The 27,253-nt window shown below is 32.8% G+C and overlaps 3 protein-coding genes across 4 annotated transcripts; 2 read left to right on the top strand and 1 right to left on the bottom strand.

Annotated features, from left to right (window-relative positions):
- Positions 1–3,127: 3,127 nt before the first annotated feature.
- LOC114413508 (K(+) efflux antiporter 4-like) lies at positions 3,128–11,764 on the bottom strand. 2 transcript variants are annotated; one of them, XM_028377963.1, is made up of 20 exons: positions 11,234–11,762; positions 10,748–10,791; positions 10,098–10,156; positions 9,890–9,968; positions 9,630–9,691; positions 9,456–9,531; positions 9,289–9,363; positions 9,000–9,071; positions 8,824–8,907; positions 7,930–7,998; positions 7,309–7,386; positions 7,044–7,132; positions 6,175–6,271; positions 6,038–6,091; positions 5,557–5,652; positions 4,971–5,159; positions 4,797–4,874; positions 4,510–4,554; positions 3,822–3,911; positions 3,128–3,723 (listed from the first exon to the last, which is right to left on the bottom strand). In XM_028377963.1, the coding sequence occupies exons 1-20, from the start codon at positions 11,475–11,477 to the stop codon at positions 3,643–3,645; spliced, it is 1,761 nt and encodes a 586-aa protein (XP_028233764.1). In that variant the 5' UTR covers positions 11,478–11,762; the 3' UTR covers positions 3,128–3,642. The 2 variants fall into 2 exon arrangements, 1 of the variants encoding a protein (XP_028233764.1); XR_003666921.1 differs by lacking the exons at positions 3,128–3,723; positions 3,822–3,911 and having other exon boundaries at positions 4,797–4,892; positions 11,234–11,764.
- Positions 11,765–14,561: 2,797 nt separating this feature from the next.
- Positions 14,562–16,493, top strand: LOC114413507 (1-aminocyclopropane-1-carboxylate oxidase 1-like). The gene is made up of 3 exons (XM_028377962.1): positions 14,562–14,808; positions 14,908–15,131; positions 15,619–16,493. Exons 1-3 carry the CDS (start codon positions 14,707–14,709, stop codon positions 16,214–16,216), a joined length of 924 nt encoding a protein of 307 aa, XP_028233763.1. The 5' UTR covers positions 14,562–14,706; the 3' UTR covers positions 16,217–16,493.
- Positions 16,494–18,338: 1,845 nt separating this feature from the next.
- Positions 18,339–19,622, top strand: LOC114413506 (cytidine deaminase 1-like). The gene has a single exon (XM_028377961.1). The coding sequence runs from the start codon at positions 18,362–18,364 to the stop codon at positions 19,241–19,243; it is 882 nt and encodes a 293-aa protein (XP_028233762.1). The 5' UTR covers positions 18,339–18,361; the 3' UTR covers positions 19,244–19,622.
- Positions 19,623–27,253: the final 7,631 nt, after the last annotated feature.

The following is a 27,253-nucleotide window of genomic DNA, read 5'->3' as shown; positions in this document are numbered from 1 at the left end:
ATTTCTTCCAGGAAAATGATCAATGTTTTAGGGTTTATGTATGTGGAACGAAAAAGAGATACAAACAAAAAGAAAAGGAAAGCAATTTTTTTTATAGACGTGATGTGATGAAAAAGGAAAAAAAATAAGTGAAAAAGAAGAAAAATGGAATAGAAAAGAGATGAAATAAAAGCTAGGTCCATGTTTATAATAATTTTTTCTTCAATTTTTTGATAAAATGTTTTTTTTTTGTACAAGTGTTATATATTTTATAATTTTTTACTGAATTAATTTTTTTATTTTATTTTATGATATATCCTTTCAATCGTTTTTATTAAATCAAAACAGTACTTTCTTCTTTAATCAATGTTATTGAAACTTTTTCAATTAATAATATACACAATTAATTATTTATGTATAGTTATTGTTGTGAAAGATGAGACATTATTTTTAATCACGCAACTATACATAAATATTTCAAACTATTTCACTTTAAATATAATATTGTTAACTATATATCTATTTTACTCATATACATGGTTGACAAATGATTTTTTTTCTTAAATAAGAATATAACAAGATTCAATGTATCCAAAAAAAAAAAATCAAGATTCAATAACTCATGTATGAAAAACACTTATAAAAAAATGTTAGAGTGAGTTTATTTAAACTTATTTGTTGAAAATGTACACCCATATTTTAATAAAATAAGTAATTTTTTTTAGTATATTTGTCTAAACTGTTTTTACTTAAAAAAATATTTTTTTGTTTATTTTATGAAACAAATCTTATATGTTTATTAAAAAAAAATTTTAAAAAAATTATTTTAAAACTACTTTTTTATCTTAGTTCCTTAAATAATAAATCTCAATATCTCAAAAAATTAATAACTGATTTCTAGTTAAAGATATCCGAACTTTACAAGTACCAGGAATAAGAACCTCTCACCATTTACTTGATAGAAAACACTATAAACTATAAACCAGCTATGATGGATGAGCATACGTGTAACAATGTAAGTACGTATAAGCACAGTGTTATAACCTAACTAATTAGGTCTATGTTTATGTTTAATCGTACATTTTATCATTTAATATTATTATTTTATAAATTTTATCTTTCAATTTTTTTTAACAAATTTTATCACTCAAGTTTTTATTTTTATTTTTGGTGCATTTTACCATCCAAGCTTATTATTTGTGAACATTACCACCCAAATTTTTAATTTTGTAAACTTTACTATCATATTAATAACAAAACAATACAGTTTTTTTTATAAAAAAAAACGTAACTTTTTGAGTGACATGTCTTCAACGACAAAATACACAAAAATTAAAAACTTGAATAATAAAATTTACAAAATAATAAAAGTTTCCTAATAAAATATGGAATTAAACCTTCCATCAATTTCTTAGAAACTAGAGTCATATAGTTGTCATGGATGACATTCAGAGTCCTATAACTAATATTAATAATATAAGAAACTAAGAAAATAAACTTTATATATGTAATAATAACAATAGTTTAAATTAATAATTAACCTAGTAAGCACAAGTGAAAGGATCGAAGACAAAGTGATTGGCGCCATCTCGGGGTAGCGTAGTACAGCTCTTATGGAATTATCTTGAACATATATGACATGGATAAAGGCATATTATACAAGGACCACCATTTTTCTTGGGGGAAAATAAATGCTGTCATGTTCTCCACGGACGCATACCTGGTTCCTCCTTCTGTTAGTGTCATTTTGAATATGGTAGTATTTAACACATATCTCATTCACTGCCCTAGCTCATACAACACAAACACACCAAGAAGTTGATACCACGAGCCCACGCCGGTTTCAAAATTACTTCGCCTACCCAGTTAGAAAGCACGTATATATAATATGGGCCAATGGGAGGCATCCACGTACGACCAGGGTTTCTGACTAGCAATGTCCTCCTGGTTCCTGCCATGAGTATTCACTATTCAGAAATAAATGAAGGGGACCACTCATTGAGGTACGTATGATTCCCTTTTGGTTGATGTTGAATTCTGAATCAACAATGAACAAACATGCAACCTGCTGAACAGCGATTGCATTTGGAAGAGACCAACGTCACCGTGCTCGCCACCATTCATTCTTATATATACTACCGATATGACAGCACATTTTTATATGCTCTATATATCATAAACAGGGGATTTAAGATGCCAAAAACATCTAACCAAACCCTTTCCGGTTATGTTAAACTTCCTGCAATGCGTTTTGTCATGTCCGTAAAATTTGAATGCATGGCTGATGATCACCATGCTCTCACTGTCCCTCTTTATCAGCACGTTCACGGGATTTAAATGTTTATCTATCTAATATCTATCTATTACAGGCTAAAATTAAAGGAGAGAGCAGACAGACAACTGAAAGATCTAGTCCTACATACACCACACATGCAAATGTAGTATTATTTTTACCTGTATGCATTATCTAAATCATATTAAAAATAAGAGCCTACCAAAAAGAGTAATATCAAAAAGAAGAAAAAAAATTGTTTATATATTAAAGGTGCAAAAAAAAAAAAATACTATTGTTGAATCATTGTCATATATGAAAATTTTATTAAATTTACTATAACTACCTGTTACACCTATAACCAATGTTTCTAATTGATTGATAATGTGACATGATGTAAAAAATAACTTTAAAAAATAATGATAAATAATTTTTAATTTAAAAATCGACAATATGTTCCTTTGACTCAGGCTAACATTTTTCAAACTACAGGATCATAGAAATCCCTTCCAAACAATCAAGTAACAGAGACATGAATAATTTTTCAAACAAAAAAAAATGTTAACATAATAAGCTTCAGTCTATATACCCAAAAACTAATGCCATTAAAACTAAAGTGTGAACAGTAAATCTACTTTAATACAACAATATTTTTACACCTAATTTTTTATACCATCCCTAGTTCCCTCTTTCGTAATAAAAATTGTTACCCTAGCTAGAAATTTAGGATGTTGGACTCGGACATTATTCCAACAAACTTCAAACAGATTGCCGGTTACTCTCAAAAACCGATGAAGTTTGCTGCACAAAAATACAACGTATTTAACAATCAATTAGAAGAAATGAACGGCAAATCAATTTACCTTCCGCTTCATATATATCAAAAAAAGAATTACCTTCCGCTTTCGCTTTCACTAATCATTCAAAAGTTTATGAACATGGTACATTTGAATTTGATGACTGCCTTAACGTCTACACTTGTACAGGGAGAACTTGCACATTCAAAACTTTAACCAACCCAAAATTTTTGGATAAAATAAATGGGGAAACATTCAAGAGGATTGCTTCTAAAATGAATTACACTACCAACTGCAACTACACATTCCTTTATACACAAAAAATAGGCCATTCAAGATAATAACATGGCCCAAGTTACTAGGTTAGTGGATGGATCCGGTTTAAACTCCTGGTTCCCGTTGGCCTGCGTTTGCTATTTGCATTTACTATTCCAGTGCGTGTTCCGAAAGCAGACAGTATATAAAGTATTTTGCGATGAAAAATATTTTCATTTAGTAACCTTATTTGCACTCTTAAACACCTGCCCTGCTTAGTACGAGAAGCCGTCAAGTAAAGCCGCAAATTTCATTTCTGCTTCATAATATATTTTAATATCATGAATCATGAGAGCCTTGAACCATTAAAGGAATACGCTTAGCACTGTCCGCTCGAAAGCTGTCCCCTTTAAATGCAATCTGAGAGTAAAAACATATTCAGAATCCTCAAGAAATTGAAACAACAAGAACCTATAATTTTTTTTTTAATCATTTCAGTTCCTAAAGCTGTAAGTTACCTCTGCCGCACTATCAGGCGGGAACCACCGCAACAATACCCCAAGATGCACAACAGCAGGAATTAGCTTGAAGAGCAAAGGTGTAGTCACCTGCACAATTTCTGTTTGTGTAAGCTTCAAAATCTCTACAAATAGTTGAGCGCTTAATACTCAACAAATCAACATTACCCATGAAACTGGCTATAACATTCAAAACTGTGCACAATAATTTTGCATAGGAAGGCCCAATGTTTTTTACTTGTGATAGCCTGCTTAAACTTCACTCAGATTTACCAGTGATATGATACCCTGTTTGTACATGTGTATGCAAACAGGACAAATAAAGATGATCAACCACACCAGATTGCTTAAAAGACTAGCATTTCAACATTGTTGTGTGATTGATTACTACCTCCGTTCCACTTCATATAACGTTTAAGATTTTGGCAGGGTATTAAGAAATGCAATTAATATTTTGAATTTCATAAAATATATTATGCAACTTCCCAATATACTCTTTATGTCTCTAATTAACTAGATTTTTTTTCTCATTTAATACTCGGTAACAACAACTCCTATCATTGGTTTTGTAAAACAACAACTAATTTGGAACATTTTTTATTTGCTAAAATATCATATAAAGTAGAATGGAAGGAGTAGTTTACTACGTATAATTATTAAGGTATTCTATAAAACAGTGCATACATACCAGACTAAGAGCTGTTGTTCCAAGGAGCAATAAATACAACTTTCCCTGCATTAAGAATCAGACATTCAATTTATGTACTTAATAGTAGCTGCAGAAACAATGCAATTACATTCACATTAAAAATGATAATAAGCACTGCCAGAAAACTGCATATTTTTTTAATAAAATATATATCCATATTTGCATTAAAATTGTTTTCTAAAATGCAGAAAGATAAATTTCACTGTCTTCATAAGCATAAGCACAACAAACTAGCTAAAATGTTTGTCTCAAAATGAAGCACATACCTCAACTAAATGAAGATTTGAAGCGCGGCTGAGAAGAACAAAGGCAAATTCCCCAATTTGTGCCAGGGACATCCCAACCTACGCATGTGGAATAACCTAAGGCTCCTCCGTTAATGAAATGTATGATGTAATCAACAAGCAGATGTAATTGTATTAACTGTTGTCAAATCTTACGAGTACTGAAGTCTTGTTATTGTATCCAAACCCCTTGACAACAGATGTAGCTACAATTGTTTTTATAATGATCACCAATATAACAGCTGCCAGTAAAATGTCAACATGATTCCAAAGGAAATGGACATGTATAAGCATCCCAATGCTGGCCAAGAACAGAGCAGCAAAAAAGTTGCGAATTGGCTCGACCTATAAATATTAACATTGAGTAAGCTCAGATAACTATAGCAAAACATAAATCATCTCAAAACTTATGTGCATGTGCTTCAAGAAGATTCCTTGAAATTCATTTGGGTGGACCACCCCCACTTTACAGGCATCCATGATGAAAATACAAAGCAGTATGAAACAGAATACTCAAACATCCTACTCCATTAAAACACACTTAACAAAACAAAGAACAATCGAATACCCACCAAGAAAAAAAAAAGAACATGATAAATAACAAGCAAAGGGTACTCCTCAAGTGTTGGGTTGGAGAGTTAATACAAACTACACCATTGGAAAACTTTTAAAAACTCCCAAAAAACATTATGTAGTAAAAATAGCAACTACAAAGAACATGTGTTCTAGGATAATGTCTTACTTGTTCAAGTGTATGTTGACCAAGATCTGTTGTTGATATCATCACTCCCGCAGCAAAGGAACCTAGTTCAAGGCTTAAACCCAGCTTATCGCTACACTGAAATGGAACAACAAATTATTAAAACATTTTGTTGAAGGAACACAAGTTGTTTGGACTTTATAAATGTATGTATAAATAAGTGTCAGGCATGCATGCATTTAAGCAATACAAGTTGTCTGGACTTTATAAATGTATGTATAAATAAGTTTCAGGCATGGATGCATTTAAGCAATCCCTCAGATTTAGAGAAATAAAGTTTGGTGCATATTACAAATCAAGAGAAAACAACCAGACTTGTCCAAGATTAAGGCTACAAATCAAGAGAAAACAACCATGAACTTGTCCAAGATTAAGGTTATTATACAGTGTAGATAATAAAACAGACTTGACAGAAGACAAGGTTTGCCAAGTAATGAAGATTAAGACTTGATAAAGGACACACCCAAGCAACAAGTAGGCAGAATGCCACTGATGCCAATTGATAAAGTTCATTGGTCTGCACCAAAATAAAAAAAAAAATCAGTTAAAACCTAATGGATAAACAAACATTTAACAACAGAGCACAAGGTCTATCTTCACCTGAGAGGATAAGCTGATCATAAGCTTAAGGAGCCATGGCACACAAGTATGAGATAATATTGTCAAAATGGCCAAAAAGGCAATTAAGATCACCAACCTGAAACAACAGAAATAGTAAATCAGAAAGAATAAACGGCTGAAACAAGCATACAACCAAGTAGGATGAAGAAATTCAACTAGGAAGTGGAGTATATATGCTGTTATTTTCATTTAGATTTTCTGGGATAGAATACGATTTTTTTTTATGACATTCATCTGGTCCTCATCTCATGGTCTCTTCAAGGAAGTCTTCCAACCATCCCAAGAATGCAAAAGGAACAAAGAGCTTAATTCTATTCACAAGTTTGTTTATTTTTCTTTCTATTTTTGTTGTGCCTTTGCAAAGGACGAATTTGTGTACTCTTTTATATGTACACCTTAATAATAATCTTTTTTATAATTATAGTTATAAACGTTTTATAATTTTTTATAGAAGACTTTAATAATATCATAATAGTGATATTAAAATAAAAGACCAGGAAAATCCATGCACTATAATGTTTCTTTTGATAAAATCTACAAGTGTAGTAGAACTTAATGTTTATATATCATGCTTGTTAATGGCTAAAAGGGGTCAAGCACACCAAAATTTCTCATTTCACTTGCATCTTCATCTTAAAATCTCATTACAAGCAAACAATCAAAACTACAAGCAGAATATCTTTTGTTAATCCACAAAATATATGTTGAATTAGACATAATGGAAAGACAAGACAAGAATACTATCCAGCTGCACTGGAAAACCTTGGGGCTTAATATATGTCATAGATCTTCATAAACTAGGGAGAGATAGCATAAATGAGGGACAACCCATCCTACGATTAACTTACGACTTAGTCATGGATACTACTCCCTGAAGAACACCTGATGTTCCACCCAAAACAGGAATCAGTGCAAAGAGCAATCCAACAGCACAATCCTGAAAAGAACCAATAATTTCAAACATTTCATTAAAAGACAAATGTGAGGAAAAAAAATTAACAAGGAATATCAGCGTCATTGATAACATTAGTCTCTAGTCTTTTTGCACAAGTGGCAGCAGTAATGTTTCAGTCATACATGTGCATTCATTAATACAAAAATAATAGTACATACCTGCAGTATCAGGGTTCCAATTATAACCTGACCATGAAGGGCATTGACACTATTCCTTTCCATTAAGAATTTCAAGACCTATGGATCAAAGAAGAATGAAAACAAAATAACATAACAGTAATGAGGAAAGAATGATAACATTTAGAAAAGAAGTGATCATAGAAAGAGCTTAGTACTTTAGATTTTTCATCTACAAGAAAACTTCACTCAACTTCTAGTGCATTGCACACGAATATCTCCTCAATCAAACACTAAATAGAACTGTATCCTTCATAACATTCTAGCCATAATTTTCATTTCCTTTTTCTGATGAAATAAATCTTACTAGAGGATTGCAATATTCACATCAGCAATTTAATTAACACTTAGCTGAAACACTATGACGGCTGTACAGAATATAGAAATTTGAATCACCAAATCTAATACAAGTGCAACCAGGCAATGATTGCAATTATTAAAGTGCAGGCATAAGTTACTTAAAATACTATATGCCTGCAGATAAACATTAAAACACATAACAAGTTCATTGTCCAACAAAGTTGTAGGCTTGTAGGCATACTTGAGATGTACATATAGAAAAAGGATAACAGAAAACATCTAACAGTGCGATTGGGAAATTACCACAGCTGTTGAAGACATGGATAGAAATGCACCAACAAATATTCCTTCAGATGATTTACCACCACATAACTGCAAGTAGGATTTAGGTGCATTTATCAGAAATTCACTGACACCAAATTGGAAAACTTTTGTAATAAATAAGAGTATAAGACAACATCAATTGTTTCACTCATAGAATGCCTCTAAATCAAACCATGTTCCAAGCAAACCATTTTAACAGTGTCTTATGGCACTGTATAAAAAAAAAATAATGATAACAGGGTCAACTGACCCATAATACATTAGACAAATGCAAGTCACTGATATACCAAAGATCTAAACCTGTGTTGTGTGTGACCTGTGGGTTAGGGGGCGGGAGGAGAGGGGAGCAAAATTATAATGTATAATTGGAAAAATGATCCATGTTAATATCAAAGTCTCAGCATGATATCAATTTGATCTGTAAATAAAAAAACTTAAACACAATTATCAGGGAAATGGAGAAAGGTATTGACAAATAACTCTAAATTGAAACAGTAAGATTACTGTATCAAACTAGGAAATTTTTAAGTTCCTTCCCATCAATTTTTTTTATCTAGTTTGATCTCATATACATAAAAGTATTGTGCCAACATACTCTTTTTTCTTGCCAATTCTCACAATATTCCTTTGAGATTTCAATTATTTAGTTCATTGTTCAAGACAGGTCTCATATTAGGAGAAAGTTATATTAATTCATCATGCTCCATACATAAATCAGAAAATCTTTTCAGAAGTGAAACAAAGAGTAAACGTTATGGGTATCATGAGTTTGTGGTATAACGGATAACAAGATGTTTTGAATGATATGGCTGCAAACTAGCAAAGTATACGAATTAAATTTTTGTAAACTATTTGTAGAAGTAAAAGGCATACTGAAGCTGTTATTCCACACAAGCACATAAATAAGAAAATTTGGAGTAGGCCTCCAAGAATAGCCACTGCCCGAACAACTCGAAGCTGCAAGCATGAAAGAAAGATATACATTATATATGACTGAGCAAAAAATACACAAGTTTAAGCTAAAAGGAATAAATTAGTATGCAAGCAACCTTTGTTGTTGAAAACTCTAAGCCCAATGCAAAGAGCAAAAAGATGACACCAAATTGAGCAACTGTCTCAACCTGCAAGGAATGAACACAATAAGTGAGATTACTAGGAGATAAAATAGATGACATTTAAATGATCACTTCATTTCAATGTCATATAGAAAGAGATTATCCATGACATCATGATCTCATTCACACAATGGTTTTATTTCTGGAAATAACATGGCTAGGTAAAAAGAAAGGGAAAAGAATCATTAGGGAACATAATAAAAGAACTATAAGGGTAACATACTTGGACCATTTCACTAACAAAACTCAAACCTCCAGGTCCAATGATTGATCCTGCTAGCAGATATCCAGTCATCACCTGCAAGTTGGAATGTATGGATGACCCCACTTTTAAGAGGTATATGGTAGAGATATCTACTGAAAACAATAAAGCAATGTTTGTAATCAAACCGGTTGTCCAGCACAAGCAAAGGCAATGCCACCACAGGTTGCAGAGACAATGACAACTACGAGATCTGATATCAATCTGAAAATATGGCATAAAAAAAGGATAAGCAGACTGACTAGTTAGTAGTTGCAGCCACTCATACATGAAAGAAAAAAGGATAGGAACAGTAAGTAAACCTCAAGTCTAATTGAAGAACTGGATACTTTGACTTGAGATTGGAAATGATAAAGACATTGTCCTGAAGTTGAAACAATTAGAAAAATAAAAAAAATTAAATTCACATCTGAGAAGAGTGGTTTCATGCATATTGTGATGATGTGGTAGTAAGTGGTAACAGAATTTTTTTATTTTTTTTGAAAGGCAAATGAAATGGTAACAGAATATTATTGCACTGTGTTTGAAAGACCTAAACTTCAAGAGCCTGAATCAGGCATACCTTTCGATCTATTAAAGTTGGCATATCCTCTGCCCTATTCTCATTATCCAAATTGAAAACATCATGGAACTGAAATGACCTGATAAAAAGCTTAACAAATGTCATAAATACTGGACATAGTTAGGGTGTTTGCATTAAATTTTTAAAAGGTTCCCTCTTGAAAAAAACAACAACAATCCATTTGATTCTACAAGAAAAAGGTGCATACTTTTCCTCTTTGCTATCATTTTTCTTGGGCTTAACTCTGGCAACAGTTTCCAAAACAGCCTGATACATTAAATATATCATGAGAAGGACATTAGATAACAAGTCTTTTCAAGGACAAATAATATGTCACATATATAAAATCCAACAAAAATCAGAAGAAACGATAGTTATGAAAAAAGGAAGTGACCAAGACTCAGGTCCCCACCCTAAAACTCATTATCCCAGAGAATCTAAAACACAAAGTTGACACATCATGAGTGAAATTTGAACAATCGTAACTTCCGTCCTTGAATCAGCTTAATGCTCTTCTAACTTAATATCATCAACATACTTTGTGTGTGTTTGGATTTCCATTTGGAGCCTCCAAAACAGACATCTACACTTTCCAAGGGAGCATATGAAAAAGCAAGAGTGTTGTATCATTGGGTTCAACGTCAGTTTGTGTTGGAGTGGACTGTTCTCCAAAGACACTATTAATTCCTGACCGGATTGAACTCTAGCCTAAAACTAGATACCTATACTACCAGAATTAGGTCGCTAGAGTGCTACACTCTATTGCCCTCACTCTCAACCTCAGGGTTGCTTCACCTCTAAAAATCCAAAAATTGAGGAAGCGAATAAATATATCATTAAAAGCAATTCACCACATACCTGCTGTTCAGCAACACTGTTGTTGAAACCACCAGGATCAGTACCTGCAAAAGAGTCAGGGAAGTTCACCAATTGCATTCGTTTGATAAAACTTTCCACAATGCTACACGTGATTCGTCAAAGATTCAACAAGTCATGCTAACGAGTCCACGTTTAGAAGTCGACAGCCTTTCATCGGTTTTCCATCATAGAGTAAAATTTAGAAATATTGTTTCTTCTCCCATCATGCATCACGCAAGATTCTAATCACAGCACACATTACTAGAAGAAGATTTCACAGAATAGAGAATTTAAATCCAGTAGCGCCTCAATATCACATGACGAATCAGGAAATTGCAGCTCCAATTGAACGGCATTTTGGAAAATTCAGATTGCAAGGACATAGAAAACCACGATCCGAGGAGTTTTAGGAACCGAATTAAGCGAAAAAACTCAGAAACTCTTGAACATTAAAAACAGAAAGTGAGAGAAGCTAGATCTGCGAACCTTCGTTCTGCTCATTATCGGGGAACTCTCTTTCGAGAGCCCGATCAATCATGTTGGCGAAGCTACCATCGTCGTATCTCGCAAGCGAGGCATTAAGGAAGGCGGTTGCATTGTCTCCGGCGAGGAGAAGCTCCGTCTCCGGGTCGGCGTCATCGGCGAGGAGAGAGAAAGTAAAAGAGGGAAGAGAGAGAAGCAGATGGCAGAGAATGAGAAGGCTGAGAAGTGCAGGTGACGTAAACCTCATCTCCCAGACTGAGAGAGAGAGAGAGAGCAATGGAGGAAGTGCTGAAACGACACGGCTGGGAGTTAGCAGCACCGTCGTGTTTGGCGCTGGACGCGGAAGAAAGATGCGACAGAGGGGCTGTGGAGTGCAAGCGGGAAAGTACCGAATGGTCCTCGATGTTCGATGTTCGATGTATTGGAAAAGGAGGGTTCAAATTCGAACGCAAGGAAAGGATGGCCAAGTGCCATGCACAATCCTGTGTGTGTCACTGAAAAGCCCAGATGTGTCTAACTAATGCAAGGACACACGTACACTGCGCTTTTTTGCTTAATATTTTCGGATTTACTGTATATTCAAAAATTCCCCTTTAACATAAATTCCAAAGTTGAGTTTTATTCGGGGGGAAATAATGATTACCATCGTTATTATTAAAGATATATAAACTATCTTATTCATTAATGTAATGGGATGGCAAGTCAAAATTCTATAAATAAGAAAAATAATAGTGTATATAAACTAAACTAAACTCTATTAATAAAAAATATTAGAAATACGTGACAGATAATTTGTTAACAAAGTATAAATTACTCCTAAACAATCAAATAAGCTTTTAAATTTAATTACTAACTGTTATTATTCTTAAACATATGTCAACATTATCATTAGAGTCACATGTTTTATTGATTTTGGATTTATGATGTAATTGTTGATTTACTATTTCTGTCGCTGACAATAGTTAGAATATCTATATGTATTTACGAAATTTAACATGAGAGTGCCCTTAAATATATCTCATCCATCCATTATTTTTAAATATTAGAGTATAGTATTTTTAATATAGTAAATTAGATAATTTTAATGATTAAAATCTCATCCAATAATGAATAAGTCAGGGGTTTTTTAAAGGATGAAGCTTATATCAATTAAATGATAATCAAAATACTGATACGTAGAATCATGAATGATTTGAAAGACGAGTTGCTAACTTGACTTAGACTGGCTTTACAACATTTGATGAGAAAACCAAACACCGATTTGTTGCGCTTGTTGGATTTAAGACTGACATGAAGCTGGAGAGAGGTTGCCTAAACGATGAGCAGTTCCAGCGGATTCCATTTGTAGGCATTGCTCACAGCAACTGTCAAGGGACACCAGTGGAGCCTGCACAATGTTATTTCAAGGATTCTAGAAGGGGAAAAATGCATGCATAAATAATTTTATTGTACCAAACGGAAATTATTTTATTCATCAATGCACAAAATAATTTTATGTAATCCTTAGACAAATTTTATCACAAAAGTGTATGAATAAATTGGTACAAAAATAAAATTTTATCGTTCATGATAATTATATTCTACTTAAATAAGATTATGATTAGTAGATGATACTTCCAGGATAAATCCTTAAACAAACTCTCAAGTTTGCTAGTTTTTCCTTCCTTGCGTGGGAATATTAATCACGAGATTAACTATAGTTGGTCATAAACAAGTTATCCAATTCAAAGTTTGACTACGGATAAAGAAAAACATTACTTGCAAAGACACTAACCCAGAATTGAACAAAGTTCAAGGATAGATGATAAACGGATCGAGTTTAAAGCTACTCAACATATTTATATTTTATCCTCAATATAATATCGAAAACTTGCCATTGACTAGCTTTTAAAATTATGGTGCCGCGTTTCTAGGTTTTATTGACAAAATAAACTAATTTAGTTGAGCATATTTCGTGCAAATTCACTGCTTGAAACTCTTGTGTTTTTGTAGTGTTGTAAGAGCATGATTGAAGTATAGTGTAGATTGTGTTAAATATTCTTGATGAATTTAGTGCTTAAACTCACTTTGTATAATCATGAATTTTAGAAAAGCTCTAAGTGAAGGTTTGTAAGAAGTGATTCAAATGTTATGGATGCCAAGACTTAATTAGGGTCTGTTAGTTTTGCCTTTTTAAAAACATTTTTCAATTTTTAAAAACTAAAAAATTAAAATTGAGTTTGGATGAGAAAATAACCGACAAGTAGCATAAAACTGTTTGAGAAATCAGTTTTTAAAACCAAAAACTGAATCAAACAGATGCTTATTAGTGTTATATACCAGAAAGTCAAAATGATACTTCTTTTGTAGTCTATTCAACATTGTAACACTCATTTTAATTAGTGTTATTAACAGTAACACGATGTGAAATAGTTATAAATAATGTTCATACTCGAGTGCAAACAATTTCATACAATTGTAAAACTGAATACTCTCTCGAGATCTCTCTATTGTGATCTTTAGAGCAGTGAATATTTGTGAATTTTTAGTTTTTAGTTTGTTAGGGGGTATTCAAACATAAGAGTGACCTTCCTTCTCTCCCCTGGTTCATCAATAAGTGTACCTTATATCAAAGTACAAAATTCATCATTTTCTCAAGAGTTTTTTAAAAAAATTTATATCCGCAGTTCCTGTCGAGATTGAAGATGGAATTTGGAAACCTGGTTCTTAATTTCTTATATAATTATCTTCATTTTCTATGTGCGGCGCCAGCCAAAAGTTGCAGACAAAAACTCTCTTAATTAAATTAACATGTTTGTCTTTTAAGTTAGTAAACAAAAAGTCTTGGAACTACTAATTGGATCTTTCAGTTATTATGTCATGCATGATGCATGTACAGGGATAGTTAAACTACCTTGAATCGAAAACTCTGAATAAAATAAGGTACATGGGCGCTTGAGTGAGTGAGTAATTCATCATAATCATGTTCCAACAGCATCCAGCCAAAACCGCCCACTGGTTCGATTCGCTCGACCCACATTCCCTTTTCTACATTTTTCCTCTTTGAATGCAACCTTTTCGATGATACTGCCCCTAGTTTTTGTAATGTATATACAGTGGATTTATTGATTTACCAGAGAAAGAAGCAGGCGACCCATAATGGCTTAAATTGGCTTTTAGTTGAAAGTATTAGTTAGTTAAGATATTTTTATATGTAAATCAATTATCACGACTAAAATTGGACTTAAAGTAAGGTGGAGAAAAGAAAAAAAAAAACTTTGTGTACAAGGGAAATTCGGTTGACCATTGGAACATAAGAATAAAAAATTGTACATGATCACATTATGGCAGTGAAATAGCTTTTGCGCCATTCTAGCTAGCTAGCCTTTTCTCTTACAATTTTTGACGTGGATTTAGATCTTTCTCGCCCTATATATACCCATCCTCTGTAACAAACCTTCAACAAAGAAACACTAAGTATCTAGTCTAGTACAAAGATGGAGATCCCTGTGATAGATTTTAGTAAGCTCAATGGGGACAAGAGGGGTGACACAATGGCCCTATTGCACGAAGCTTGTGAAAAATGGGGCTGCTTTATGGTATGGTATAGAGAATAAAAATTATATATGTTGTCCCTTTGTTTTTCTTCTTCATCATTTCTCAATTAATTTTCTTCCTTAACGCATTTGCATATGCAGGTTGAGAACCATGAAATTGACACACAACTGATGGGGAAGGTGAAGCAGTTGATCAATGCATACTATGAGGAAAACCTGAAGGAAAGCTTCTACCAGTCTGAGATAGCCAAGAGGTTGGAGAAACAGCAGAACACCTCTGATATAGATTGGGAAAGTACCTTCTTCATTTGGCATCGCCCCACCTCTAACATCAATGAAATTTCAAACATCTCTCAGGAGCTTTGGTAAGTCAATCCATATATGTTCCTTTTTTTTTTTTTTTACCTACATGTATTCTCCTTTAGAGATAATTTTGATTGAGACACGGTTAAACACTAAATGTGAATATTTCTCCAAACATAAATTCAAACTTTGATTTACCATGTGGTGGAAACTAACCCCTTATGCGGTTCTGCTAGACCCAACCCTTGTTGATTCATGTGTGGCACCTATAGAATAGCAGTACTAGACCTCTTTATTTCTCACACACAAGCAAACTACAAGTCCTAAGACATACAAAACTTATATTAATTAGGAATCCTGGCAACACGTTCATTAACATCCTCTTTCCGATCCACTTTCTTGTATTGGTTGAAAATCATGTGAGTTTCACTAGTCTAGGAACGAATAAACCCACATGAATTTCACCGTACAAGAAAGAATGTTTTATTAGAGAGTGTGTTGTTAACATATTTTGAACTGATATGTAAGTGTGTATGTAATTAAATGCAGCCAAACAATGGATGAGTACATTGCACAGCTCCTGAAGCTGGGAGAGAAGTTATCTGAGCTCATGAGTGAAAATCTTGGTTTGGAGAAGGATTACATTAAGAAAGCATTTTCTGGAAATGGTGAGGGTCCAGCTGTGGGAACAAAAGTGGCCAAGTACCCTCAATGTCCACGTCCAGAACTTGTGAGGGGACTTAGAGAGCACACAGATGCGGGTGGCATCATTCTACTGCTCCAAGATGACAAGGTGCCGGGTCTGGAATTCTTCAAAGATGGCAAATGGGTAGAGATTCCACCTTCCAAGAACAATGCCATTTTTGTGAACACGGGTGATCAAGTGGAAGTGTTGAGCAATGGCTTATATAGAAGTGTTGTGCATAGGGTCATGCCTGACAATAATGGAAGCAGAATCTCCATTGCCACCTTCTATAACCCCATTGGAGATGCCATTATTTCACCAGCTCCTAAGCTCTTGTACCCAAGCAATTTCCGTTATGGGGACTATTTGAAGCTCTATGGCAGCACCAAGTTCGGTGAAAAGGCTCCTCGATTTGAATCCATGAAGAACATGATCAATGGCCATAAAATTATTCCAGCTTGAGACTTGGAATAACGTCGCATTATTACCCTTGGGATATCTAAATTTACAAGTTATTATGTTTAGATTTGGAATAGTAATATTTTCTTTTCTTTTTCTTTGTTGGTCTATGGCTTTGGCCGTACAAGTAACGAAGATACACGTGTTCTTTGATTCCACAAATAGAAAAATTAAGGGTAATGATATATCTAGACATCTCACAATTTTATATATTTTATTAAAGCTCGTTATCTTTTTTTTTTTCTTATCACAAAATATCATGGCTCATAGTTTTTTCTTCTCTCCCTTTGTCTTCCCAGGTATCATGAGTTTCTAGGAATCATTTTTTATATAATAAGCTTTTACATGGTGTCTTTTCTTCATACAACCTTTTATTTGCTCTTAATTTTTTTTTTAAGATAAATATTCATTTGAATCCTTAAAAGTGTCAAGACACTGACATTTCAGTCCCAGTAAGAATGGGCTTGGAAATCTCTTGATTGGGCTTGGCCTTTTTCACCATACAATAAAGTAATCGCGTCAAAATAACTTTATTACGATAATATTTTTCTTCAATCGTGTAAGTACATGAATACTTCTAAGATTCCTTTACCTAACCACATCAAATGAATGTCAACTCCTACTTGATTATAAGTTTAATGCATATGCTAGCAGTGACACATCATCTCATCACTTTTTAATACTTTTATTGGGTACACCACATTTCCACATGAACATCTTTTCTATAAAAAAAAAATACATTTTATGAGCATAGCACATATTTTAAGCTTTCAGTTGATAAGAAAATAATATAATCTTGATTACAGTTGACGTAAAGCTTGCACATTTACACTAAGACTCACTCAATCAGATCACTAAAAGTATTTGACATGTTTTTTCGTGAAAAAATGTTAACTATTAATTATTAATTTTTTGTTTGTATGAAAATTGAAATCCATAACCTTTCTATTTTGCCTTCTTCACTCACCACCAAAACAAACATTATAACCCCAAAGTATTTGACATATTAGATAATTTTTTCTACTAAAATATTATGTTCATATTAGAACATTTTGCTCCTATCGTTTTCACGAACACTTCCTTTAAGATTCCTTTACTTACCACATGCACGAAATGAGTGTCAAGTCCATTCGATTGTAAGTTAAACGCATAGCTGGAGCACATGCTTCGTCAACACATTTCGATATTTTTTATTGGGGATACCACTACATTTTCTTTTTTAAAATAGAGCTAGTAACAAAAAACAGGTAAAATGTGTTTTGAGAGATCAAGCTCATTATCATGTAAGCAATTACGTATAAGTATCTTTATAATTGAAGAGGAAAGAAAATTAAATTGTTTTTATATAAGTTGTAATTAAGTCTTTTTATAAATTATGATGGAGAGCTTATTGAAATAAAACGAAAACAAAATTATAGACATATTATAAGTTATTTTAACAATCTCTTTCAAATTTTAACAGATGTTTATGTCATAAATTTAATTCAAATAAGTTGTAAATTTAATGAGTTCTTTGCAACGAAATAATAAATATATTTTATTAATTATATTATATATTAAATAGTATGAAAAACAACATTTTTTTATAACCATTTGTATTTAGATAATAGTATAAAAAAATTACATTGTGAATGTATATAATATTTATAATAGGGAGAGAGCTAGAAGTGTTAAACGGGCGAAAGTAAAAGGAAAATATTTGGTGAAATACTTAATATGTTAACCACCTAATGAGAATAAAAAAAAAAGAGAGAAAAATATACATATAATAAGATTTATAAAGCGAGAAATGAAAGATGTCAAAAATATGTTAGAATTATAAGTAATTCACGAATCATTTATTACCGTGATTAGTAAAATAATGAAGAAAGAAAAATAATTTTTAGACAACATTGAATTATTTATAATTTGAGAGAGAGAAAAAATAAGTAATTAATTTGATTGATGATATAATATAATTAAAAAAGTTATTAATTGAATTTTAAAATTTTTGATTGTGAAAATATAATGACTAACCAAAAATTAAGAATGTGTTTGGGCATGGGATGGGTAGCGAAGCGTGTGTTACCCCCTTGTCGGTAGCAAAAGGATCCCTATCTAGTATAAATGGAATGATTGTTGTTGGTTGGGCTCAGACTTCATTTTTCAATGGATCCACCACCCTCTAAGTTCGTAATCGAAGCATCGGAAGCCCTTGCCCTGGCGGAGTCCGCCGCCGTGACCCTCCCGGAACTCCTCCCCACCCTGGTCCCCGCCGCCCAGCCCCTCGCCCGACCCCCCATCTCCAAGTTCTCCGTGGCCGCCGTGGGCCTGGCCCCCTCCGGCCGCATCTTCGTCGGCGTCAACCTGGAGTTCCCTGGGCTCCCCCTCCACCACTCCGTCCACGCCGAACAGTTCCTCATCACCAACCTCTCCCTGAATGCGGAGCCCCACCTGGTGTCCCTGGCCGTCTCCGCCGCCCCCTGCGGGCACTGCCGCCAATTCCTCCAAGAACTCCGCGCCGCCGCCGACGTGAAAATCCTGGTAACCTCGGAGGCCACAGCAGAATTCAGGGCACTCTCTGACTTCCTCCCTCACAGGTTCGGTCCCCACGACCTTCTCCCCCTTGAAGCTCCCCTTCTCTTGGAACCCCACCACAACACCCTAACCCTCCAACACTATCTCAACGCCCACGTGCCCAATCACAAGTTGAAAATTGCGGCTCTCGAGGCCGCCAACAAATCCCATGCACCCTACAGTGGGTCCCCCTCCGGCGTCGCCCTTCTCGACTGCCATGGTAATGTTTTTAAAGGCTCCTACATGGAATCCGCCGCGTTTAATCCCAGCTTGGGCCCCGTCCAGGCAGCCCTCGTCGCCTTCGTCGCCGGCGGCGGCGGCGACTACGACCGGATTGTGGGTGCTGCGTTGGTGGAGATGGACGGTGCCGTCGTTAAACAGGAGCACACGGCGAGGCTGTTGATTCACTCCATTTCCCCCAATTGCCAATTCGACACATTCCTTTGCCACAACAACAACAATAATGAATATTGAATCCCTTGTTACGTCTTTGGAAGTGGTTCGAATAATTAATTCAATAATGAAGTACTAGTGCATTTTAATCAAATCCTTTACATATTTAATTGGACTGCACCAGCTTCAAGTAATTAATATATCTGGAAGGCTGAGGATATGCTTCAATTTGGCTTTAAACTTGATCACGTGTTAATCATCTTTTTAATACTGCGTCTGGAAACCATTCAAACAAAACAACAAGACCAGTATATATAGCTCCATGCTTTTCGAATCTACATGTGACCACCTATATCAGCTATATGTAATCTGTTCACAATTATGCCGTATTTTTAACCTAGTCAATTCCATTGTTTTTTCGTTTAATATTAACTAATCCCCCCAATCACATTGTTCTCTAGTTTTTCTTCCGTGTCAATTGAGTTGGGTAGATTAATAAGCACCAATCAAACGTGTACAGGACCGTCCAAACGCGCCTCCTTCTTGATGTACTCACTTTTGTTCATATTAAAACAAATAAAACAAAAGTTGCGGATCAATACCCTTCTACTTAGGTGCAGGAATTAATCTTTTTTAATTTTTTTCCTATCACATCATTTGCTATATTTTATTATTTTTTTTACTTTCTTAATATTCTTTCCTTTTTCTTTCTTATACTTAATCACCCTAAAATTAGGTAAAATACCATTTTAGTTTCTAAAAGTATATAGGGCTGTAATATTAATACTTGATACTAAGAAAATATCAAACAAAGTCTAAGAAATTTTTAGTTGTTTCATTCCATTCCTAAATTTAATTACATACCGACATTTTAATTCTAAACATATATTAATATTATCACTTAATTCATTTTTCTTTTGGGATTATTACACATGGGGATAACCGGATAAGGCTCCCAATGTTTTTGTTATACGAAATATTGCACGTATGTATTAATTAGTTGGAAATAAAAAGGCCTACGTACTAATTTTTAAAACAAAAATAATGATTTCACACTTCAAGATATGTATATACTTTGACAAAAGAAGAGAGACATGGAAAGGGAAAAAAAATTATATGTCACGTACGTAAAGGATTAAGGCGTTCTTTAAACAGTACTTTAGGGACGTAGTATTTGATTTCAGTGTCATCCTGTCAAAACTCAAAAGCATGCATGGTGTTTTGTCCTGTATATCGCAGCCAAGTAAGTGGCACTTATACTTTTTGGCCCACGTTCCTTTGTCTTCCAATTGGTGGCTTTGTGGAGTATGATTTGGTAGATCACCCTCCAACATTATTGAATCTTTTCAAGACACTCTCTAAGTTTAATCAACTATGCTATCATTATCAATCATAGCCAAAAGCCCTGAATAATTTCATACAAGTTCCCATAGCATCAAAGCCATCTTTCTTTTTTGTCTTATGTTATTGTAATTAGATCGTGCCACACAAGGAATCTTAATTTAGAGCATTCAAGTGTTAAGTGTAATAAATCCGATGTCTAGGTCAAGTGTTAAGTTATATATTTTTGATGACATTCAATTGGATTGTGATATTTTAGAGATGATTTTTCGTAATTGACGTAAGTATTATCCTGAGATCTTCAATGTACACCCTAAACAATTACATTATAATATTAGAGTGATTTAAGATAAAATCAAAGTGTGGATCATTTTTACCTTACGGAGTCGGTCGACATATGAAAAAGGAGTTGGTCAACATATGACCCGGAGGGTACATCATCAATAACCTTTCTTAGTGCACAAGCTATTATAAAACGCTTTTTTAATGGGCAGTTTCATTGAATAGCCCCCACCTAAAACTACAAAAGAAGGATAGAAAACAAAGAGTAAAGAAACCCCATTTTAATTTAAGGAACTTTGATCAAACTGTAAGGTTGTTATCATCATTCATCACAATAACATTTTCCTTTATCCTACTCGACTAAGCACAGTTCACTTTGTAAAGAACATTGCTGGCTTAATTATCAAACAGAACTAGGTGCTCTGTATGCAAATTGAATGGTGGGGCATGCAGCTCGAATGGACTGAATTATTACTTGAAACCCACTTTTGGTACTTTCAATTAGCACGGTATGATGCCGAACTTGGTCCTGAAATGGTAAAAGCTCGAGTATCATGTAAATTAATTGCCACTCTACTTTTACATGTGTGGACGACGGGTAACAAGAGTTTCAATTAGGACGCAACTATTAGTATCAGGAAATGATGTGCTTCAGAAAATTACATAATGCTTAGAATCACCGTCAAGATATATTTGAAATCTTGGTTTGGCCTCCGTAAGCTAATATAATATTCTCAATTACACTATCAGTTGCATGAGAAGTATGATAACCGTGAAATATAAGTTAATTTGATAATTAATTTTGATTAAAAATGATCATAATTTCTTTATTTTATTATTATTTTTAATGAAATAATGAAGAAAGTAATATCTTTATTATTTTTTATTAACAGAATTAAAAAAAAAAAAAGATTTCAAGTGTTTTGAGGAAAAAATAATGCAAAAACTAGAAGAAAAAAACTTTAAAGAAAAAGTTGGAAGAATCGGACGCTCGCTAAGCGTGCACTTCATAGGCTTAGCCCACACTGCAGGCTTAGCACACTATAGGCTAAGCGCACACTGCAAGCTTAGCGCGCATAAGGCCCACGAAGAAGCCCAAAGACGCTCTTAGTGCGAAATTAGCGTAAAAAGTAAGCTACCTAGTGCCTATATAAGGAAGAGAAAGCAGAAGGAAAAGACAGACAATCTCAGAACCCACACATTGAGTCTACCCCTTAGGGGAAATCCTCTTTCCTTAGTCATTTCTCGTTTTCTTGTTATTAGTCATCTATCACCTTCTTCCATTAACTCTAAAGTGTAAAGTCTCGTATGGCTATGAGAAGCTAAAACCCCTTTTGTTGGGAGTCTAGAGACCAAAAATTTTGTAATGTAATTCTTTCCTATTATCTATTTAATGCAATCTTGTTTCTATTATTCTTCTCTGTGCTTTCATGCTATTATGGTCTGATCACTCATATAATATTTAGAGGGTAATGCATTGAAAAATGATTATTTTCTAAAGAATTGGGAAAATATATCTTAGTGAATTCATTGCTAGAAATAGATTGACATTTATTTTGCCCACGAATTTTTGCATCTCTTATCTTAATGCGGTTTGTTATTTGATCTTTGCAAAGAAATTTGGGAAAAATGATAAATAAACTAGGCCTTTCATGCAGGAAATCAGAGATAAGATAATTCAGTAGATGCAGGTGCAAACAAGAATTTCATAAAATAGAGAAAATCAATTATATTATAAGTAGTTTTGGCATACTAGGCCCCCAACATTATTGTATTCTGATTATATATTTTCACATTTAAACTATTATTTATTTTTTCTTATTATCTTTTTGCTCTACCTTATTCAAAATTTGACATTTACAATTCATTGTCTTTGTTTTCTTTTTTTATTTTTATTGTTTAATAATTGGATTTGCATCACTTAAGTACAATCAAAGTCCGTGTGAATTCGACACTCAAACTTTTGAATATTTTACTATTTATAATAAAATTGATACACTTACCAATCGGTTAACAAAGTATCAACAAAGAAATTAAAAACAATAGTATGCTAAGAGACTAGATTCTGATCAAGATTAAGATATTCTTAGAGAAAGGAAAACAAAATCATTCGAGTTTAGAGGAATAATACCCTATATTGCTGAATTAACCTATTGATCAATCAGCCAAGGGAAGTAAAAAGAAATATGAAATATAGTGATCCTGGCTAGATTGTGACTCGAGGTGGTGGGTCAGTTCTGAATGCAGTATTAAGATAAGTAAAAGAAGAGGACAAGAGAGATTTTATTGTAGTATTTCTTGTTAGATCCCTACTGCATGACTTAATCCATGGTGATTGAACTGACACAGTCTCTATGATTACAGCATGGACCAATACAATCATTAGCCCAACAGAGATACCCAGGCACTGCCGCATTTTATACAGTGTTACATTGGTAAGAATAAAAGCAAACCTATGGTGTCCAACAACAAAAGAAACCAACAAATTAATACTTGCAGTAGGAAAGGGAAGGTCTGCATCACATTATCTCTAACTTGTTACTGTCTTTCCTACAGATTTTTCATAATTAACACTTTTAGATTATGAAAGATTTTGAGAAGAAAATAGAGTAGAAGAGAGAACGAGTAAAAAAATAAGTACATTTTTAAGTTATTTGGATAAAAAAAATATCAATATCATATTATAAAGATATATTTGTCTTTAAGAGTAGAAGAGAGAATTAGTAAAAAATAAGTGAATTTTTATAATTAGTGGCAGATCTATAATTTTTTTTAGTGAGATAAAAAATAATCTAATATTTTCTCGAACAGAAAATTATATCAACTTTATTAAAAATGATAATAAAAAATAATAAAATTTAAAATAATAAAATAAATAAAATTAGTATCAATTTATTATTTATTTTATCTTTTATAATTATTTATAATTGTCTTTTTTTCTCTGTCTTTCCTAAAAAAATCATTTTAAAAAAAAATTAAGAGAGTAAATATTAAAAATATTTTTATTAATAAATCACAAATAATTATATAAGTGAATTTAACATCACAATTTAATTTAAAATCTTAATATTTAAATTTATAAATATTTTTCAATTATATAATACTTAATTTTTTTTAATTTTTAATGAAAATTTCATCTCACACTTATGTTCTAATATCTTTCTCACCTATTTCTCTCTTTTCAAAATCACCTGTAGGCTTAAACAAATAAACCGTAATAAGTGAATTTTACATGGGTCTTATTAAGTAATTAAACAGGGTACTTAAGTTATTTTTCATAAAGAAAATGTGATCTCTAAAAAACACGCAACCTATCTTAATTTTTAACGTGTCAACTTTGCGTGCCAACAATTCCAATCTAATCCATTTATGTTTTGCAGGCCAACACAGATCAAGCTTAACTGAATTAAGTTCAGCTGTATATTATCGTATACCTGTATCACACGCCGGCCATAAACACAAATACAAAAGGTTGAGTCCATTAAATAATTAAAAATATGCGATTGGAGTTGTGCCCCGAGATTATGAAGAACAGAGAAAATATTTGCTTCTATAACTGAGAGAAAATTATGTTTACCCTAAAAATAAGATGATGCGTCAGATGGTAAAAGTTATTCCAAACTAATAAAGCATTTTACATTTTTTTTATAAATAATTTTAAGAAAACATTCCTATTCAGTTAAAAAAAAAAACTAAAATCACACAAACAATAAATTAAAGTACCAATATTTTTTTGTGTTTATTTTTATTGAAAAGGTAAGGAAAGACATGAAAGGAGAAGGAACGGAAGACCAAAAGTTGGGTTTTCTCTCATGGAAGGAAAAGTGATATTTTGGGATTGTTCCAAAATGAGAAGGAAAGATATATTTTATTAAAACCCATCTAAAAATGCTTTCCTCTCATGCTCAGGAAAAAAAATAGTAGAGAAAGTATTTTTTGAAAAAAAAAAACCTAAACACCTTTATAGTACCCATTGTGTAGGCACTAGCAAAATTATATAAATAATAGTTTCTTAACTACATTCTTTTATATATATAATATTTTTTTTCCCATTTCTATCATAATTAAAAAAATTGTCAATTTATTTGTTTCTACCATTTTACTTTCACAAAAAATAGATCCTAAGTGATTTATTTAAAAAGATACAAGGCATAGATTATGTGTACTAAAAATTATTGAAAGAGATTTTTTTTTATTAAGATCTGTTAGACTTTTTTCCGCAATTAAAAAAGATTAAGAATATCAGAGAAGAAAATATAAAATAAGATGAATAATATAATAGTAAAAAATTATAAAAATAAAATAACTCTAACTCAAATGATATGATATCACAGGCTGCCATTTCTGTACTTGGAACCCGCGTGTATGCATTGCTGACCTCTCAGTTTTGTGGTGCAGATTGTGGAATCAACAATCAGCAAACTCAAGGGGAGAGAAATTAACTGGGCAGACACTAATATTAAAAGAAGTACATAGCAGCTGTAATTTGATTTTGATCGTTATACTATATAATATTCTAGAAACACGTGGTTCACATGTTGCGAGTAGACAAGTATGAGTAAATTAATGTATCTGATAGCTTTATCATTTACATAAACAGTAAGCAATCATTTCGTCCCGAAATTAATATCTTTACTCATTTTGATCCTTCATGCCGTGAAAAAAGCAAAATGAATCTTCAATTTTGATAAGAGAAAATAGTATATATATTTACGATATTTTTTATACTGTTATTTTATTACAAACTATTATATATAATAAATTTATTAATGTAAAAATAATGACTTTAATTGACTGATAGTATAAAAACTTTTGTACTTACAATACATACTTATTAAACTCTTTTAATATAACTATCAATCTATTTTTTCCTTTAACTTTGCTAAAAAGTAATTTAACTTTTTCTTTTAACAATTATCAGTCAATTAGATATATATTCATCAATCTAATTCTTAACACCACGAATCAAATATATTGATAATTATCAAATTCAGGAATTAATTTGATTGATTTAACGATATTAAGAACTAAATTGATCCGTAGTGCTTATTTAAAAGACCAAATTTATTGATAATTATTAAAGTTGGAAACTAAGCTTATGTTTGGCTCCTGCGTCCAAGAAGTCAATACTGGCGTAAATAAATACTACTACTGTACTATTAGCTTCAGCATCAAAAGAAGCCTTTGGCATGATTTTGGTTCTACACCGACGTAGTTTAGACACTAAATTTGCTTGTGTTATATCAATAATTCAGCTTCTATTTGTTTTAAAGTTAGAAAATATATTCTTGTACTTTTCAATGCAAAATGCACATTTCAATGTAAATATGTCATTTAAATCAATTTAAACACACACCGTAATAACATGTAACAGTTCAAAATCAATTATCGCTAAACTAAATCAGTACAAAATTAACCAATAATGTTGATTTTAAGGATTAAATTGATTAATGTTTTACACTTCACCTAACTTTAGGACCTGATTGTGCCTAATAGCTTTATCCTGTGTGATTTTAGAATAGTAATGACTTCGATCACAATTTTTTTTTAAATCAAAAGGAGTAGCCAAACTAGAACATAATAGACGTAATCTCAACTATGTTGACACCACCAATACTATGACCAGAAGCTACGCACCCCAGAAATTTACTAATCAAAACAATTCATAACAAAGCATACAATTTTTAATCGTCTCAACCTCTTTATGTATAATCCTCTATTCGGCAATCATTGCCATCAAGCCTAAACCCAGAGAGAAATTTGATTCCCATATCATTCAATTCCTACATTTGATCACCACATCCCATAGCTAATGCCTAACATACCATGTCCGAGATTTCCATTCAAGTTATGAAATATATATTTAACTGAACCAGAAAGAATGTTCTGTTATTCAGTGATATGCTATGCTATATTAGAAACACTATTTATTGAACAAATGCCAAAGTTGATAAGGGAGCCACGTGTAGAAGATGATAAAGGGACACTCCATTTACATCCCAGTTAATTCTAGGTCTCACGATCCATTAGGAAGGTCTGTTTTCTGCATCTGCATGAAAGTTCAGCTTTGCTGATAATGACTGAAGTTAAGGCTTTGTTTATTAAGCAGGAAATAAGTCAATATCCATATCTATATAATCAATTTTGATAAGCAAACAAAGCTTCACCCTCTATATGCACAGTGACAATGATGTTGAGAATGAGAGTCAACTCAAAAACCATATACTGCCAAGTTCAAATGTTCTCTCCTTTTCTACTAAGGTGGTCTGCCAATGCAGAAACTAGCACTTAAATACACGAGTTAGAAAACAACTTGGATGAGGTTTGATGGAAACAAACAGAGGATTCCCTAATATTTTAAATGAACAAAGAAAAATGGACTCGCAGCCGCAGGCTAGTGTAGCAGTACACGGTCTACATTAGCTATCAGAGCTACACGCCTATTTCAGAAATTTATGCAGACAGGAG

Source organism: Glycine soja, chromosome 5 (genome assembly GCF_004193775.1).
Source record: "Glycine soja cultivar W05 chromosome 5, ASM419377v2, whole genome shotgun sequence".
NCBI lineage: Eukaryota > Viridiplantae > Streptophyta > Magnoliopsida > Fabales > Fabaceae > Glycine > Glycine soja.
This window is presented reverse-complemented; position numbering and strand designations above follow the sequence as displayed.

What these genes read in the sequence shown, in the direction of transcription:
- LOC114413507 (XM_028377962.1), top strand. Translation starts at nt 14,707, where the DNA reads ATGGAGATCCCTGTGATAGATTTTAGTAAGCTCAATGGGGACAAGAGG. An exon ending in AAAAATGGGGCTGCTTTATG is followed by an intron (nt 14,809 to 14,907) that starts GTATGGTATAGA and finishes TTGCATATGCAG; the next exon opens with GTTGAGAACCATGAAATTGA. An exon ending in AACATCTCTCAGGAGCTTTG is followed by an intron (nt 15,132 to 15,618) that starts GTAAGTCAATCC and finishes AATTAAATGCAG; the next exon opens with CCAAACAATGGATGAGTACA.
- LOC114413506 (XM_028377961.1), top strand. Translation starts at nt 18,362, where the DNA reads ATGGATCCACCACCCTCTAAGTTCGTAATCGAAGCATCGGAAGCCCTT.
- LOC114413508 (XM_028377963.1), bottom strand. Translation starts at nt 11,477, where the DNA reads ATGAGGTTTACGTCACCTGCACTTCTCAGCCTTCTCATTCTCTGCCAT. An exon ending in GTAGTATCCATGACTAAGTC is followed by an intron (nt 6,272 to 7,043) that starts GTAAGTTAATCG and finishes CTGTTGTTTCAG; the next exon opens with GTTGGTGATCTTAATTGCCT. An exon ending in TGATCAGCTTATCCTCTCAG is followed by an intron (nt 6,092 to 6,174) that starts GTGAAGATAGAC and finishes ATTTTGGTGCAG; the next exon opens with ACCAATGAACTTTATCAATT.